This window comes from Myotis myotis, unplaced genomic scaffold (genome assembly GCF_014108235.1).
Source record: "Myotis myotis isolate mMyoMyo1 unplaced genomic scaffold, mMyoMyo1.p scaffold_m19_p_4, whole genome shotgun sequence".
Taxonomy (NCBI): Eukaryota; Metazoa; Chordata; class Mammalia; order Chiroptera; family Vespertilionidae; genus Myotis; species Myotis myotis.
The window spans coordinates 124459683-124474893 of record NW_023416346.1 but is presented as its reverse complement, the minus strand read 5'-3'; the positions used below and the strand labels follow the sequence as shown (position 1 = coordinate 124474893).

Below are 15211 nucleotides of genomic sequence, written 5' to 3'. Positions count from 1 at the left end.
AAATTGTGCACCTAGGGATGAGGACAGTGGGGGGGTAAGGGCAGAGGGTTGGGTGGGAACTGGGTGGATGGGAGCTATGGGGGGGGAAAAAGAGGAACAAATGTAATAATCTGAACAATAAAGATTTACTAAAAAAAAAAAAAAAATAGAAAAAGAATTATGTTGCATACTCACCTCACACCAAATTGAATTCCACATGTATTAACAATCTATACTAATAAAAGGGTAATATGCTAATTAGACCAGACGTCCTTCCAGACAAAGCCACGGTGGCAGGCGCTGGGGCAGAGGCAGTTAGGGGCGATCAGGCCGGCAGGGGGGAGCAATTAGGGGGCGATCAGGCTGGCAGGGGAGGGCAGTTAAGGGGTGATCAGGCTGGCAGGGGAGGGCAGTTAGGGGGCAATCAGGCCGACGGGGGGCAGTTAGGAGACAATCAGGCCGGGAGGCAGAGGTGGTTAGGGGCGATCAGGCAGGCAGATAGGCGAGCAGTTAGGAGCCAGCGGTCCCAGATTACAAGAGGGATGTCCGACTGCGGGATCAGGCTTAAACCAGCAGTCGGACATTCCCCAAGGGGTCCTGGATTGGAGAGGGTGCAAGCCAGGCTGAGGGTCGCCCCCCCCCACGCATAAATTTCATGCACTGGGCCTCTAGTGTTAAAATAAAAGCAAGTGAAACTATAAAAGTGCCAGAAGAAAACAGATGAATATTTAACCATTCCTGAGGAGGAGAAACCTAAAGGTGACATCAAAGGCAGAAACCATAAAGAAACAGTTGATACATTTAATCATATAAATGGTAAATTGAAATTGATCAGCAACTAACAGAGGTAATATTAAGATGAATTTCAAACAGTAAAAATATATACATATAACTATAGATTAATATACTTTACATCAAGTATTATTGAAAATCATTTTAAAATTGAAAAGAAGCCCTAGCCGGTTTGACTTAGTGGATAGAGAGTCAGCCTACGGACTGAAGGGTATGGGTTTGATTCAGGTCAAGGGTACATCCCTGGGTTAGGGTGTAAATTGGTGCAGTTCCCCAGTGGGAGGTGTGCAGGAGGCAGCGGATCAATTATTCTCTCTCATCATTGATGTTTCTATCTCACTCTCCCTCTGCCTTCTTTTCTGAAATCAATAAAAATATATTTTTAAAAAATAAAATAAAATTGAAAGGAAAATTGGCACAATACATGGAATTAGTCAATTTTGCTGCACACCAAACAACCCTAAAATCTCAGTGACTTACAAAACATTTACTGAGTTCTCCCTCATGTTATGTGGGGCTGTGGGTCAGTTGTGTGTCTGCTCTGTGCATTCTCAGGACCCCAGGCTGAAGGAGAAATCCCTATATGGGGCAGGCAGTTCTCATGACACAGGGCAGAAGCATAAGAGAGGCTGAACCAAATCATGCCAGTGCATTGAAAATTTGTGCTTCAAGACATATGTAATATTCACTAATAACCCTTAGGACAAAACAAACCACATGATCAAAGAAAGTGCCCAACCTCTCTGGTTTACTCAGAATTAAAAGGGTTCCTAGGATGAGGGACTTTCACTTTCAAAACCAGGAAAGTTCCCAACAAACCAGGAGGAGTTAACCACCTACATGGCCAAAGTGCAAAGTCAACAGGGCAGGGAAATTGAAGGCATAGAAGGAAGTTGGGTGATAGTTTCAAACAAAAATACCATCTACCATAGGCTTGAATGTCATTCCACAGACAAAATGAAATTTTTTTTAAATATATAAATTTTAAAAATATATATATTAAAAATATGTTTTTTGGTTTACTCTCCAGTTAGTAAAGTTTAAAAAGAATAGCCCTAGCTGGTTTGGCTCAGTGGATAGAGCATCAGCCTGTGGACTGAAGGGTCCCAGGTTTGATTCCAGTCAAGGGCACATGCCCAGGTTGTGGGCTCAATCCTCAGTAGGGGGCAAGCAGGAGGCAGCCGATCAATGAGTCTCTCTCATCATTGATGTTTCTATCTTTCTATCCCTTTCCCTTCCTCTCTGAAATCAATAAAAATATTTTTTTTTAAAGTTTAAAAAGAGCGGAAACCGGTTTGGCTCAGTGGATGGAGCGTCGGCCTGCGGACTGAGAGGTCCCAGGTTCGATTCCGGTCAAGGGCATGTGCCTTGGTTGCGGGCACATCCCCAGTGGGAGATGTGCAGGAGGCGGCTGATCGATGTTTCTCTCTCATCGATGTTTCTAACTCTCTATCTCTCTCCCTTCCTCTCTGAAAAAAATCAATAAAATATATTTAAAAAAAAAAAAAAGAAAAGAAATATACCAAACATTTAAAAAAAAAAAAAAAGTTTAAAAAGAATAATATTCAGTAAAGGTATAAGGAATTGGGCCTTCCTCTTACACACTGTTGATGAGGGTGTAAATTGGTGCAGATCCACAAGCCTTATCAGAAAATTCTGAGAAAAGATGAAAAGTTGTAATTTGAATTTTTTTCTGATTATAGAAAGGCAATATAGAACATTTTCCATATATTATAAAACACCTCAAAAGCAATCCATAATCAAATACATTCCAGTGGAATAAAGACTAGCCACAGCTTTATGAAGATTTTTCAATTTTCAAAACTTTTGGGAAAAGACTATAAATAGCCACAAACATATGAAGAATTTTAAATTTTCAGAACTTTTTGGATTTCAGAGTTGTAGACAAGGGATATGCATTATGTGTTCAGAGCCTGAAAAACACATCTACTCATCAAATAAGAAATTTTGCACCCAGGCATTCTGTTTAAAAAAACTAAATTTCAGGCCTGGCCTGTGTGGCTCACTAGGTTGAGCATTGCCCCTTGCACCAAAAGGTTGCCGGTTTGATTCCCAGTCAGGGCACATGCCCAGTTATGGGCTTGATCCCCAGTAGGGGGCATGCAGGAAGCAGTTGATCCATCTTTCTTTCCCTCCCTTCATCCATCTCTCTTTCTCTAAAAATCAATGGGGGGAAAAAATATCCTCAAGTGAGGATAGATAGATAAATAAATAAAACTAAATTTCAAAAAGATTTCCATCACAGTATTGTTTTTAATATCAATACACTGGAAATTATTTCCTATTATTGTTCAGATTTTGTGCAGCTTTTAAGAGTATAGAATATATTAAAATGTCCACAGTATATTAAGTTTTAAAATTAGATTACAGCCCAGCCAGCATGGCTCAGTGGTTGCACATTGACCTATGAACCAGGAGGTCATGGTTTGATTCCCAGTCAGGGCACATGCCCAGGTTGCGAGCTTGATCCCCAATGTGGAGCATGCAGGAGGCAGCCGGTCAATGATTCTCTTTCATCATTGATGTTTCTATCTCTCTCTCCTCCTCTACCTTCCTCTCTGAAATCAATAAAAAATATATTTTAAAAGAAAAAAGAAAATTAGATTAAAAATAATATAACTGTGAGATTCAATTCATTTAAAGTTCAAAAACAAGCAAAACTAGCCTGACCAGTGTGATTCAGTGGTTGAGCATGGACCCATGAACCAGGAGGTCATGGTTCAATTCCCAGTCAGGGCATATGCCCAAGTTTTGGGCTTGATCCCCAGTAGGTGGCGTGCAGGAGGCAGCCAATCAATGATTCTCATCATTGCTGTTTCTATCTCTCTTGACCTCTCCCTTCCTCTCTCTGAAATAAAAAGCAACAAACAAACAACAACAAGCAAACTTAATCTATGGTGTTAGAAGACAGGATAGTAGTTACCCTGGTGGTTTGGAGGCAAAGGGAGATTCTGTTTATTGATCTAGGGGCTGATTACACAGTATAATCATTTCATCAAGTGGTACATTTATAATTTATGCATTTTCCTGCATGTATGTAAAATTTTTAAAAAGAAAGTATTTAAGGGCTAATGCTTTTTTAAAAAAAATAATTACTATATACATTGAAATGTCCACATTAATAATAGTCACTTCAAGAAGTGGGAAATTTTCTTCATGTCATTCTATATTGTCAATATAATTGTCAATATATACCATATTGTTTGAAATTTTCTCTTAATGATAAAATGTTAAGAGAAATCTATTACCTTTATGATTAAACAAAACATAGTCCATACTGCAAAAGCTACAATGAAAATGGTGTCCTCCCACAGTTTTCCAAAAGGGTGGACTGATTTGGAATGCCATCAGCAACCTGAACAATGCATCAATGACCATGAAAACATTCACATGTTCATAACATATGATCCAGCAACTCTACTTCTGGAACTCTATCTTAAAGAAATTAACCAACATGTAAGAAAGAACTGCAATTTAACTCAGCGCTTTATAAGGGAGGAAGTGGTTCTCTTTCATACCGTGCTCATAAGGTGAAAAAGTGCCTGCATCGATGTTGATATAGGGGTCGATTTTGATGGCGGTAACTCGGAGTCCCCATGATTTTAGAATCGTCCCAATGCTGCTCGCGATGATCCCTTTCCCAATGCTCGAGATCACCCCACCGGTGACTAGGATGTACTTCATTGGTAGAGGAATGGCTGGGTGTCAGCACCCAGATAGAATCTGAAAGGTAATGAAATTAAGGGTCAGGGAAGAGAAACATTTTCTCAAACCAGTAAAGCAGAGTGTGTGTTAAACCAGAATTTCAAAAGCACACAGCATTTTCTTAACTAAATAGTTAAAATTTTAAAAAATTTAAAACCATCAGATATTTTTTATTTATTGATTTGAGAGAGAGAAAGAGTTTTTGTTCCACTTATTTATGCATCAACTGGTTGATTCTTGTATGTGCTCTGACCGGAGACCGAACCTACAACCTTGGCATATCCAGATGATGCTCTAACCAACTGAACTACCCAGACAGGACTGAAACTTTTGAAACAAAGTCATATCCTCTGATTTTTTATTTTTGTCAATATGCAGGAAGCTGTGGCTATTTTCTGCAAGTAGAGGGGCTGGCTCCATTGCCCTGATTTTCCATTTACCCCAACTCTGTCATATGACAAACTTCATCATGAGAAAATAGATTTCTCTGGGATTCAGCGGCATGGTAAAATTTATGAGATCAGGCACTGTTGTCAGACAGAGCTGTACAAGCTGTACCGGGGCAAGCTAATACGTTCTGTGCCTGTTTCTTCATCTGTGAAATGGAATAAAAATACCAGTCCCTTAAAATATTATCCAGCACTAAAAAGAAATGAGCTGTCAAGCCATGAAAAGACATGGAGGAAACTTAATGCATATTACAAAGTGAAAGAAGCCAATCTGAAAAGGCTACATACTGTAGGATTTCAAATGTATGATGCTCTGGAAAAGGCAAAACTATGGAGACAGTAAAGAGATCAGTGGTTATGCCCTAGCTGGTTTGGCTCAGTGGATAGTTTGTCAGCATGTGGACTGAAGGGTCCCAGGTTCAATTCCAGTCAAGGGCACATGCCTGGGTTGTGGGCTCGGTCCCCAGTGCGGGGTGTGCAAGAGGCAGCCATTCAATGATTCTCTCTCATCATTGATGTTTCTATCTCCCTCTCCCTTCTTCTCTGAATTCAATTTTTTAAAAAAAGAGATCAGTGGTTGACAGTGGTTGGGGGGATGGAGGGATGAATAGGTGGAGTACAGAGGATTTTTAGGGCAGTAAAACTACTCTGTGTGATACTACAATGGTGGATACATGTCATTATACATTTGTCTAAGTCTATATAGAATGTACAACATCAAGAGCAAATTCTAATGTAACCATGACTTTGGGTGATAAGATTGTGCCAACATGGGTTCATTGATTGTAATAAATGTATTGCTCTGGTTTGGGATGTTGATAATGGAGAAGGCTGTGCTCATGGGACAGGTGGTATATGGGAACTCAGTACTTTCTGCTCAGTTTTGCTGCAAACCTAATATTGCTCTAAACAGTCTATTTTTTTTTAAATCAATATTTAAGTGTGCCAACATAAAATAGATTTCCTAGGTGGTTCTGAGGTTTAATTGAGCAAAGATATAGATCAGAGGTAAGCAAACCAGGGCCCACTGCTCACCTCACACCTGGCCCACTGTCTGTTTTTGCAAGGTCCCCAAGCTAAGACTGTTTTTTATATTTTATATGATTTACAAAAGATCAAAATAATATTTCATGACATTAAAATTATATGATACTCAAACTTGTGCCCATAAATCAAGTTTTATTAGCACACAGACACACCCGTTCATTTATATAGTGTCTATGTTCACTTACTTTGTACAATGGCAGAGCTGAGTAGTTGTGACAACAAAGACCTATGGCCCACGACACCTGAAATATTTACTATCTGGTCTTTAACAGAAAATGTTTGCTGGTACCTGGTATGGAGGGTCAAAATCAATCCCTACATTAACTGATAGTAAGAACTTAAGAAGGTGAGCTATTAACATCACTATTAATAAGAATAAATGTGTCTTCCTTAACTGAATTTTTTTCATTACCTATCAGTTTTACCATGCAGGAATATCCAAGCAGGGGGGAAATGTATTATGTCATAAGGAAATTTTATTTGACTTTTCTGTGGCTGTCTGATACAAACTCTTTGACTGGCAGGCAGGCAGCCCAATAGCTACTTGGCCTTCTCTACTTTGAGAACCACTGTTTTCCCCTTGAGCCTATGCCTTCATTCTCGCCATTTCACCATGCATGTGAAAGTAAGCCTTAACAGCATGATTTTCGTAGTCAGGGATGGCAGCTAAATGGGCAACTGAGTAAGACCACTGCAAAAGAGAAGAAAACTAACAAAAACTAATAACTATAAATCCCACTTTCTATTATAATTCACAATTTTAAAAAATATTTTAATCAATGATTCTCTCTCATCATTGATGTTTCCATCTCTCTCTCCCTCTCCCTTCCTCTCTGAAATCAATTTTTAAAAAAATCTTTAGCCCTGACCGGTTTGGCTCAGTGGATAGAGTGTCGGCCTGCGGACTGAAGGGTCCCAGGTTCGATTCCAGTCAAGGGCATCTACCTTGGTTGCGGGCACATCCCCAGTGGGAGGTGTGCAGGAGGCAGCTGATCGATGTTTCTCTCTCATCGATGTTTCTGATTCTCTATCCCTCTCCTTTCCTCTCTGTAAAAAATCAACAAAAATATATTTTAAAAAAAATCTTTAACCCAGCCATCATGGCTCAGTGGTTGAGTGTCAACCTATGAACCAGGGGGCCTCAGTTTGATTCTTACCCAGTCCAGGCACATGTCCAGGTTGCAGGCTTGATCCCCAGTGTGGGGCATGCAGGAGACAACTGATCAATGATTCTCTCTGATCACTGATATTTCTATCTCTCTCTCTTTCTCCCTCCCTCTCTGAAATCAATAAAAATATTTTTTTAACTTTTAAAAAATACTTGGAAATTAAGCACAGAATCAGGATGGGCTTTTCTTTGAGGAGTATGGACAAGTAAGATAAATGGGTAATAAAAATCATTTCTGTCCTCCTCAAAGAAAAGCCTATCCTGATTTTGTAGTTTCCTCTGCTTATCATTCAAAGCAAACTATGTGAAACTTAAAGGTGTAAAGTTATCTCACTCTGAGCTGTGAGTTCAGTTTGAACTAGCTGACCATGGTCAGGACAAATAAATTGAAGCCATCCACAATATATATGTCTCATCCAAAATGGCCGCCCTAAGTCCTTGGGCCTGCTTTTCAATACACAGTATAGTTAAATCTCCTTCAATGCCACCTGGTCATCCACTCACCGAGCTAGTTTAGCTTAAAAGATTCTCAATCCAAACCCCGAGTGCATATCCAAAATGGATCTGAATGTTCGTCTCTTTCCACTCCTACTGGCCCAAGTAGTCACTAATAGTGGTCATTTCTTCACAGCCTTCCCTGACTCCTCCCACTGGCGATTTCTTCTACTATGATAAGTGGCCCTCCTCTGGAGTCAGAGAGCCTAGATTCAAATGCTGGCTGTCATTTACAGCTATGGCCCTAGGAAACTTCAACTTTTCTAAACTTCGGTTTTCTCTACCTATGTATTACGCAGAGATCATAACAGTGCCTGCCTTATAGAGGTGTGTGGCAGAGTACCCAAGTGCTAAAAGAAAGTTAGCCGTTATCATTTTCCAGAGCCATCTCCTCCCCAATTCAATTGCCTCACAAATGTTTACTGAGAAAAAACCAAGATGGCGGCATAGATAAACACCGGAGATTGCTGCTTAGCACAACCACTTCAAGAATACAACTAAAAGATGGAACAGACATCATCCAGAACCACAGGAAGGCTGGCTGAGTGGAAATTCTACAACTAGAAGGAAAGAGAAAAGCATACCAAGACTCAGAGGAGCTGCAGTGCGGAAGTAAAGTACAGAGGTACGGAGGCGCACGCGGAGAGGGCTGAGGACATGGTTGTCTTTTTCAATCAGGAGAGAATCTCAAGCTCTGAGCTACAGTTCCAGGCGAGTCTCTGGGGACCCAGACTCCTATGGGAGAAACTGGGCTGTCTGGCATCGGTTGGAATTCGAGGGCAGCTTTCTCTCGGAGGTGCTTGCAGTGACTGCTGGGACACTGAGAAGTGGGGCCTCTGAGGGCAACCATAGCTGCTTGCTCCGCCCTGTTGATCCCCTGGGACCCCCGCCCCACCCAAGCTGTGGGCCAGCTTTTGCATATGAAAGGCCTGGCCCTTTGCAATCTGAAAATTACCTAACAAACTGCAGCTGGCCCAAGGCCCCAGGGCAACTCGCATTGCTTCACAGCTGAGCTCCTGCTGGGTAGCCTCAGGCAGAGGCTAGATTAGCACCTGCTTAGAGATCCAGGAGCCAGTGTTCCCGGTGGTCAGAGTGGGACCATCCAGATTGCAGATCCTCGGATCCATAAAGGACACACTCAGGGGGCAGGCTCAGTGAGCACCAAAGCCCCACTGAAGCAAGTCTTGCCCCGGAGGGGTGTCTCCAACACAGAAGTTTTCCCACTGCAGACACAGCTGATTCTCACAGCCAATTGGCATGGAGGTCAATTCCTCCCAGTGATACCTACAACAATCAAGACTTAACTACAACAAGACTGTGCACACAGCCCACAAGGGGGTGCACCAAGAGTGTCCACCTCTGGTAATTGGGTAGGCTGAGCCACTGGGCCCTATAGGACACCTAGCACAGAAAGCCACTCCATCAACACAGGGAAGCATAAAAAAAATGCAGAGACAAAGAAACAGGACACAAATGAAAGAAAAGGAGGAAAGCAAACTACTGGATATAGAGTTCAAAACCACACTTTTAAGGTTTTTTTTTTTTTTTTTTTTTATTTTATAATTTTAAGGTTTTTAAAGACCTTTCTAGAAACCGCTGATACATTTAGTAAGACTCTCAAAAAGTCTGGTGAGACCACTGATAAATGTAGTGAGACCCTCAAGAAATCTAGTGAGACCCTCGAGGTTATGAAAAAGGACCAACTAGAAATTAAGCATACACGGACTGAAATAAAGAATATTATGCAGAGTTCCAACAGCAGACTAGAGGATCGCAAGAATCAAGTCAAAGGTTTGAAATACGAAGAAGCAAAAAACACCCAACCAGAAAAGCAAAATGAAAAAAGAATCCAAAAATACGAAGATAGTGTAAGGAGCCTCTGAGACAGCTTCAAGCGTACCAACATCCGAATTATAGGGGTGCCAGAAGAAGAGAGAGAGCAAGAGATTGAAAACCTATTTGAAGAAATAATGACAGAAAACTTCCCCTACCTGGTGAAAGAAATAGACTTACAAGTCCAGGAAGCGCAGAGAACCCCAAACAAAAGGAATCCAAAGAGGACCACACCAAGACACATCATAATTAAAATGCCAAGAGCAAAAGACAAAGAGAGACTCTTAAAAGCAGCAAGAGAAAGAAACTCAGTTACCTACAAGGGAATACCCATACGACTGTCAGCTGATTTCTCAACAGAAACTTTGCAGGCCAGAAGGGAGTGGCAAGAAATATTCAAAGTGATGAGTGCCAAGAACCTACAACCAAGATTACTTTATCCAGCAAAGCTATCATTCAGAATTGAAGGTCAGATAAAGAGCTTCACAGATAAGGAAAAGCTAAAGGAGTTCATCACCACCAAACCAGTATTATATGAAATGCTGAAAGGTATCCTTTAAGAAAAGGAAGAGGAGGAGAGAGGAAAAATGGCGGCGGTATAAACGGACGTGTCCTGTGCCTTGTCCTGGAGCAGATAAGGGTGAGCAGCTGAAACGGGTAACATGCAGCCCGAATAGGCAGAGGATTTTCAGCTGAGAGACTGTCTGCAGCTAGGAAAGACCGAGAACCCCCAGGAAAAAAAGGACGGTCGGAGACTGCGGCTGAAGCCTCTCGTGGTGCGCCAGCTAAGCAGCGGAGACTGCGCCATCTTGGGTGCTTGTTGCCGGCATCCAGAGACCAGCTACTAACCTGGAAACAAGGGATTCAAGCAGCGTCACTGCCTGAACTCAGACGAGCACTGCTTCTTCTCACGGAAAGGTTGGACATCCCCTAAAGGTGCGGTTTGAAGTTCGGGTTGGAGGGAGGACCGAGCTCGCGCGCGTGCGGGGCGGAATCTGCGCCCCACAGAGTCTGCAGCCGTTGGGACCAGCGTGACCCGCGAGTGGGGAAGGGGCCCCACAGGGCTGCTGGCAGAAGGGAACGCGAAAAATGAGCCCATAGCTGGACTGGATGTAAGGGAGCAGCCTTGGACTTTGCCAATCTGCTGGCTGCTTGGTGCCAGGGGCGAGTGAGCGCGCGGAGACTGCGCGCGGAGACTGTGCGCAGACCTGGAAGGTGGAGGCTTGCGAATTCGCACAACTATCAGGCTCTTGTTACAGTTCCCCTTAGATCCGTGCATTTGATTATTAAACCCAGTGCATGGGATTCCCCAGTTGGGGTCATTCACAGAGCCTGTAGGGGAAAGTTCTTTTTGGGGAGCCTGGGAAACAGCGGGCAGTGGCAAGGAACCAGCTCTGGGCAGTGGTCTTTCCTGAATCAGTTCCCAATACCATAGAGGAAAAAAAAAAAAAACCCTACTGATAGAGAGGACTTATAGCCTCGGAGGTCAATCCAGACACACTGCCACCCAGAGGCAGAGCCACGAACTGTCTCTTCTGCGATCACAAATAAAGGCAGTCTGGTAAACAAATACAAGCTGCCTTAAAATCAGGTCTGTGGTTTACTGCACGGAGGGACAGTGTATCGCAGGGAAGTTCAACACTCCCCTGAATGCCTGGCAGGACTGAGGCGTGCCAAAAAGAAGAGTGGAAGATCTGAAGCACCTTCACTTCCGAATATTTTTACATATATATATATTTTTTTTAATTCTTTTTTCACCATTTCATTAAGAACCTATTTTATTTTATTTTTTTTTTATTTTTTATTTTTTTCATCACTTGATTTTACCTTTTTAATTACTACATTTTTTTAACCAGTATTATTGCTATCCTTTTACCATTTTTTCAAGTGTCATTTTATTTTTTATTATGTTTTTAATTTTTCTTTATTTTATTTTGGGATTAGTGTTATACACACTATTTTCATCATTCCTTTAGCATCATTTCTCTCTAGCTCACATTTACCCTTAAGCCAAAACTCTCTTCCTCACTTTTCCCCTTTTGTTGTCCTGTTTCTCTTACCCTATTCCTGCTTTGGATTTTTTTTTTTTTTTAAATATATTCTATTGATTTTTTACAGAGAGGAAGAGAGAGAGACAGAGAGTCAGAAACATCGATGAGAGAGAAACATCGATCAGCCGCCTCCTGCACATCTCCCACTGGGGATATGCCCGCAACCCAGGTACATGCCCTTGACCGGAATCGAACCTGGGACCTTTCAGTCCGCAGGCCGACGCTCTATCCACTGAGCCAAACCGGTTTTGGCCCTGCTTTGGATTTTACCTATTCCTTCTTTCTAACCACTGTCTAAATTTCACCCTACTTATATATCTAATTTCCAATCCCTCGCTCTCCCCATACAAATAGCCTCTTCCCCACCTCTATTTCATTCTCTTACTTTTTTTTTTTTTTTTTTTTTTTTTTTGGTTTTTTTCTTCTCTCCCTTTTCCCAATCTCATTTCGGCACTCCTTTTTGTTTTTTATTTTTCTCTTTAATCTTTTTCTCTTTTTTCTTCTATATCCCCTAATTCTCTTCACTCGGGGGGTCACCTTTATTTGGGGTTATTAATATCGTGAATGCATTTAGTTTGTTGCCTTGTACGTTGTGCCTTGTTGTGTTGTATTTTGTGCCTTTGAATCAGCGCAGCAGAGAGAGAACTACATAACCAAACACCTTGAGAAGAGAAATCATGGTGAAACAAAGAACCAACCCAAATATGAGAGAAAAACAGGCATCATCAGAAAAGGAAGTAAACGAAATGGAGGCAATGGAGGCAAGCAACCTGTCAGAGAAAGAATTCAGAGTAATGGTCATAAGGTGGATGAAAAAAATGGAAGACCAATTCAACAATATGTGTAGGAACCAAGAGGAAATGAAGAAGAACCAAGAGGAAATGAAGAGAAACCAAGAAGAAATGAAAAACGACATCACTGCCATAAAGAACTCAATAGAAAGCATCAACAGTAGACTAGAAGAAGCAGAGGACCGCATCAGCGAGCTAGAAGACAAGGTAGAAAAAAATACCCAAACAGAACAGCTTCTAGAAAAAAAAATTAAAAAGCAGGAGGAGAGCCTAAGAGAACTCTGGGACAATGCTAAACGAAACAACATCTGAATAATAGGGGTGCCAGAAGGAGAGGAAACTGAGCAAGGAATAGAAAACCTGTTTGAAAAAATAGTAACAGAAAATTTCCCTGATATAGGGAGGAAGAAACTCACACAAATCCAAGAAGCTCACAGAGTCCCAAACAAAATGAACCCGAAAAGACCGACACCAAGGCACATAATAATTACATTGGCAAACACCAACGACAAAGCAAGAATCTTAAAAGCAGCCAGAGAGAGACAGAAAGTTACCTACAAAGGATCCCCCATCAGACTAGCGACCGATTTCTCAACAGAAACACATCAGGCAAGAAGGGAATGGAATGAAATATACAAAGTCATGCAAAGGAAGGGTCTGAATCCGAGAATACTATACCCAGCGAGGCTATCAATCAAAATTGAGGGTCAAATCAGGAGCTTCACAGACAAAAACGGTCTACGGGAGTTTATTACAACCAAACCAGCAATGCAAGAAATGCTACAGGGTCTGCTGTAAATAGAAAAAACAGGAAACAAAGAAGGAACGCAGCGGTAAAGAACAAAAATGGCGACTAACAAGTTTCTATCAATAATAACTTTAAATGTAAATGGATTAAATTCCCCAGTCAAAAGGCATAGGGTAAATGAGTGGATAAGAAAACATGACCCATATATCTGCTTTCTACAGGAAACCCACCTCACAAAAAAAGACGCACACAGACTGATGGTGAAGGGATGGAAAAAGGTTTTTCAGGCCAATGGAAGTGAAAAAAAAGCCGGGGTAGCAATACTTATATCTGACAAATTAGATCTCAAAGTGAAGGACATAAAAAGAGATCAAGAAGGCCACTTCATAATACTAAAGGGAGCAGTCCAACAAGAAGAAATAACTCTGGTAAATATATATGCACCCAATATAGGAGCACCCAAATACGTAAGAAATCTTCTGGAGAAGATCAAGGGAGAGATTGACAGCAATACAATCATAGTAGGGGATCTTAACACCCCATTATCTCCACTGGACAAATCCTCTAAACAGAAACTCAGCAAAGAAACATCAATCCTAAATGACTCACTAGATCAGATGGAATTAATTGACATCTTCAGAACATTTCACCCCAAAGTCACAGAATATACATTCTCCTCGGGTGCACATTTGTCATCTTCAAAGATAGACCATATATTGGGTCACAGACAAAGTCTCTTCAAATTCAAGAAAATTGAAATCATATCAAGTATCTTCTCAGACCACAAAGGCATAAAACTGGAAATCAACTACAACAAAAACAATCCAAAAAAATCAAACACATGGAGACTAAATAGCATGCTATTAAACAACGACTGGGTCACCAGTGAGATCAAAGAAGAAATAAAAAACATCATGGCAACAAATGACAATGAAAACACAACAATCCAAAACCTATGGGACACAGCAAAAGCAGTCTTGAGAGGGAAGTTCATAGCTCTACAAGCCTACTGCAAGAAACAAGAAACAATGAGAATAAATGACCTAACTCTACAACTTGAAGAATTAGAAAGAGAGCAACAAAAAAGCCCACTGTAAGCAGAAGGAAGGAAATAACAAAGATCAGAGCGGAGATAAACGACATAGAGACCAAAAAAACAATACAAAAGATCAACAAAACCAAGAGCTGGTTCTTTGAAAGGATAAACAAGATTGATACACCTCTAGCCAGGCTCACCAAGAAACAAAGAGAGAGGACCCAAATAAACAAAATCAGAAATGAAAGAGGAGAAATAACAACAGACCCCATAGAAATACAAAGGATTGTTAGAAAATACTATGAACAACTCTACTCCAACACACTAGACAATCTGGAGGAAATGGACATATTCCTAGATAAATACAACCTTCCAAAACTTAACCAGGAAGAATCTAAAAATCTCAATAGGCCAAGAACTATGGAGGAAATCGAAGCAGTAATCAAAAAGCTTCCAGCAAACAAAAGCCCGGGGCCAGATGGCTTCACAGGGGAGTTTTACCAAACATTCAAGGAAGACCTAAAACCTATCCTCCTCAGACTATGTCAAAAGATCCAAGAGGAAGGAGCACTTCCCAGCTCATTCTATGAAGCCAACATCACCCTAATCCCAAAACCAGATAAAGACAATACAATGAAAGAGAATTACAGGCCAATATCCCTCATGAACATAGATGCCAAAATCCTCAACAAAATCCTAGCAAATAGGATCCAGCAGTACATCAAAAAGATCATACACCATGACCAAGTAGGATTTATCCCAGGGATGCAAGGATGGTACAATATCCGCAAATCAATAAATGTGATACATCACATAAACAAATTGAGAGAGAAAAACCACATAGTCATATCAATTGATGCGGAAAAAGCATTTGACAAAATCCAACACCCTTTCTTGATAAAAACTCTCAGCAAGATAGGAACTGAGGGATCATACCTCAACATAATAAAAGCCATATATGACAAACCCACAGCCAACATCATAATCAATGGGCAAAAACTAAAACCATTCCCCCTAAAAACAGGAACAAGACAGGGATGCCCCCTCTCACCACTCCTGTTCAACATAGTACTGGAAGTACTAGCCATTGCGATCA

General features: G+C 41.1%; 1 protein-coding gene across 4 annotated transcripts in view; it reads right to left on the bottom strand.

The window, feature by feature from the left end:
- CTPS2 (CTP synthase 2) overlaps positions 1-15211 on the bottom strand; it is a 133437-nt gene that overhangs the window by 110993 nt on the left and 7233 nt on the right. For all 4 annotated transcript variants that reach the window (XM_036305258.1, XM_036305261.1, XM_036305262.1 and 1 more), the window contains exon 2: positions 4311-4515. In XM_036305258.1, coding sequence (XP_036161151.1) covers positions 4311-4476 — 166 coding nt within the window. In that variant the 5' untranslated portion in view covers positions 4477-4515. The remainder of the gene's footprint in view (positions 1-4310; positions 4516-15211) is intronic.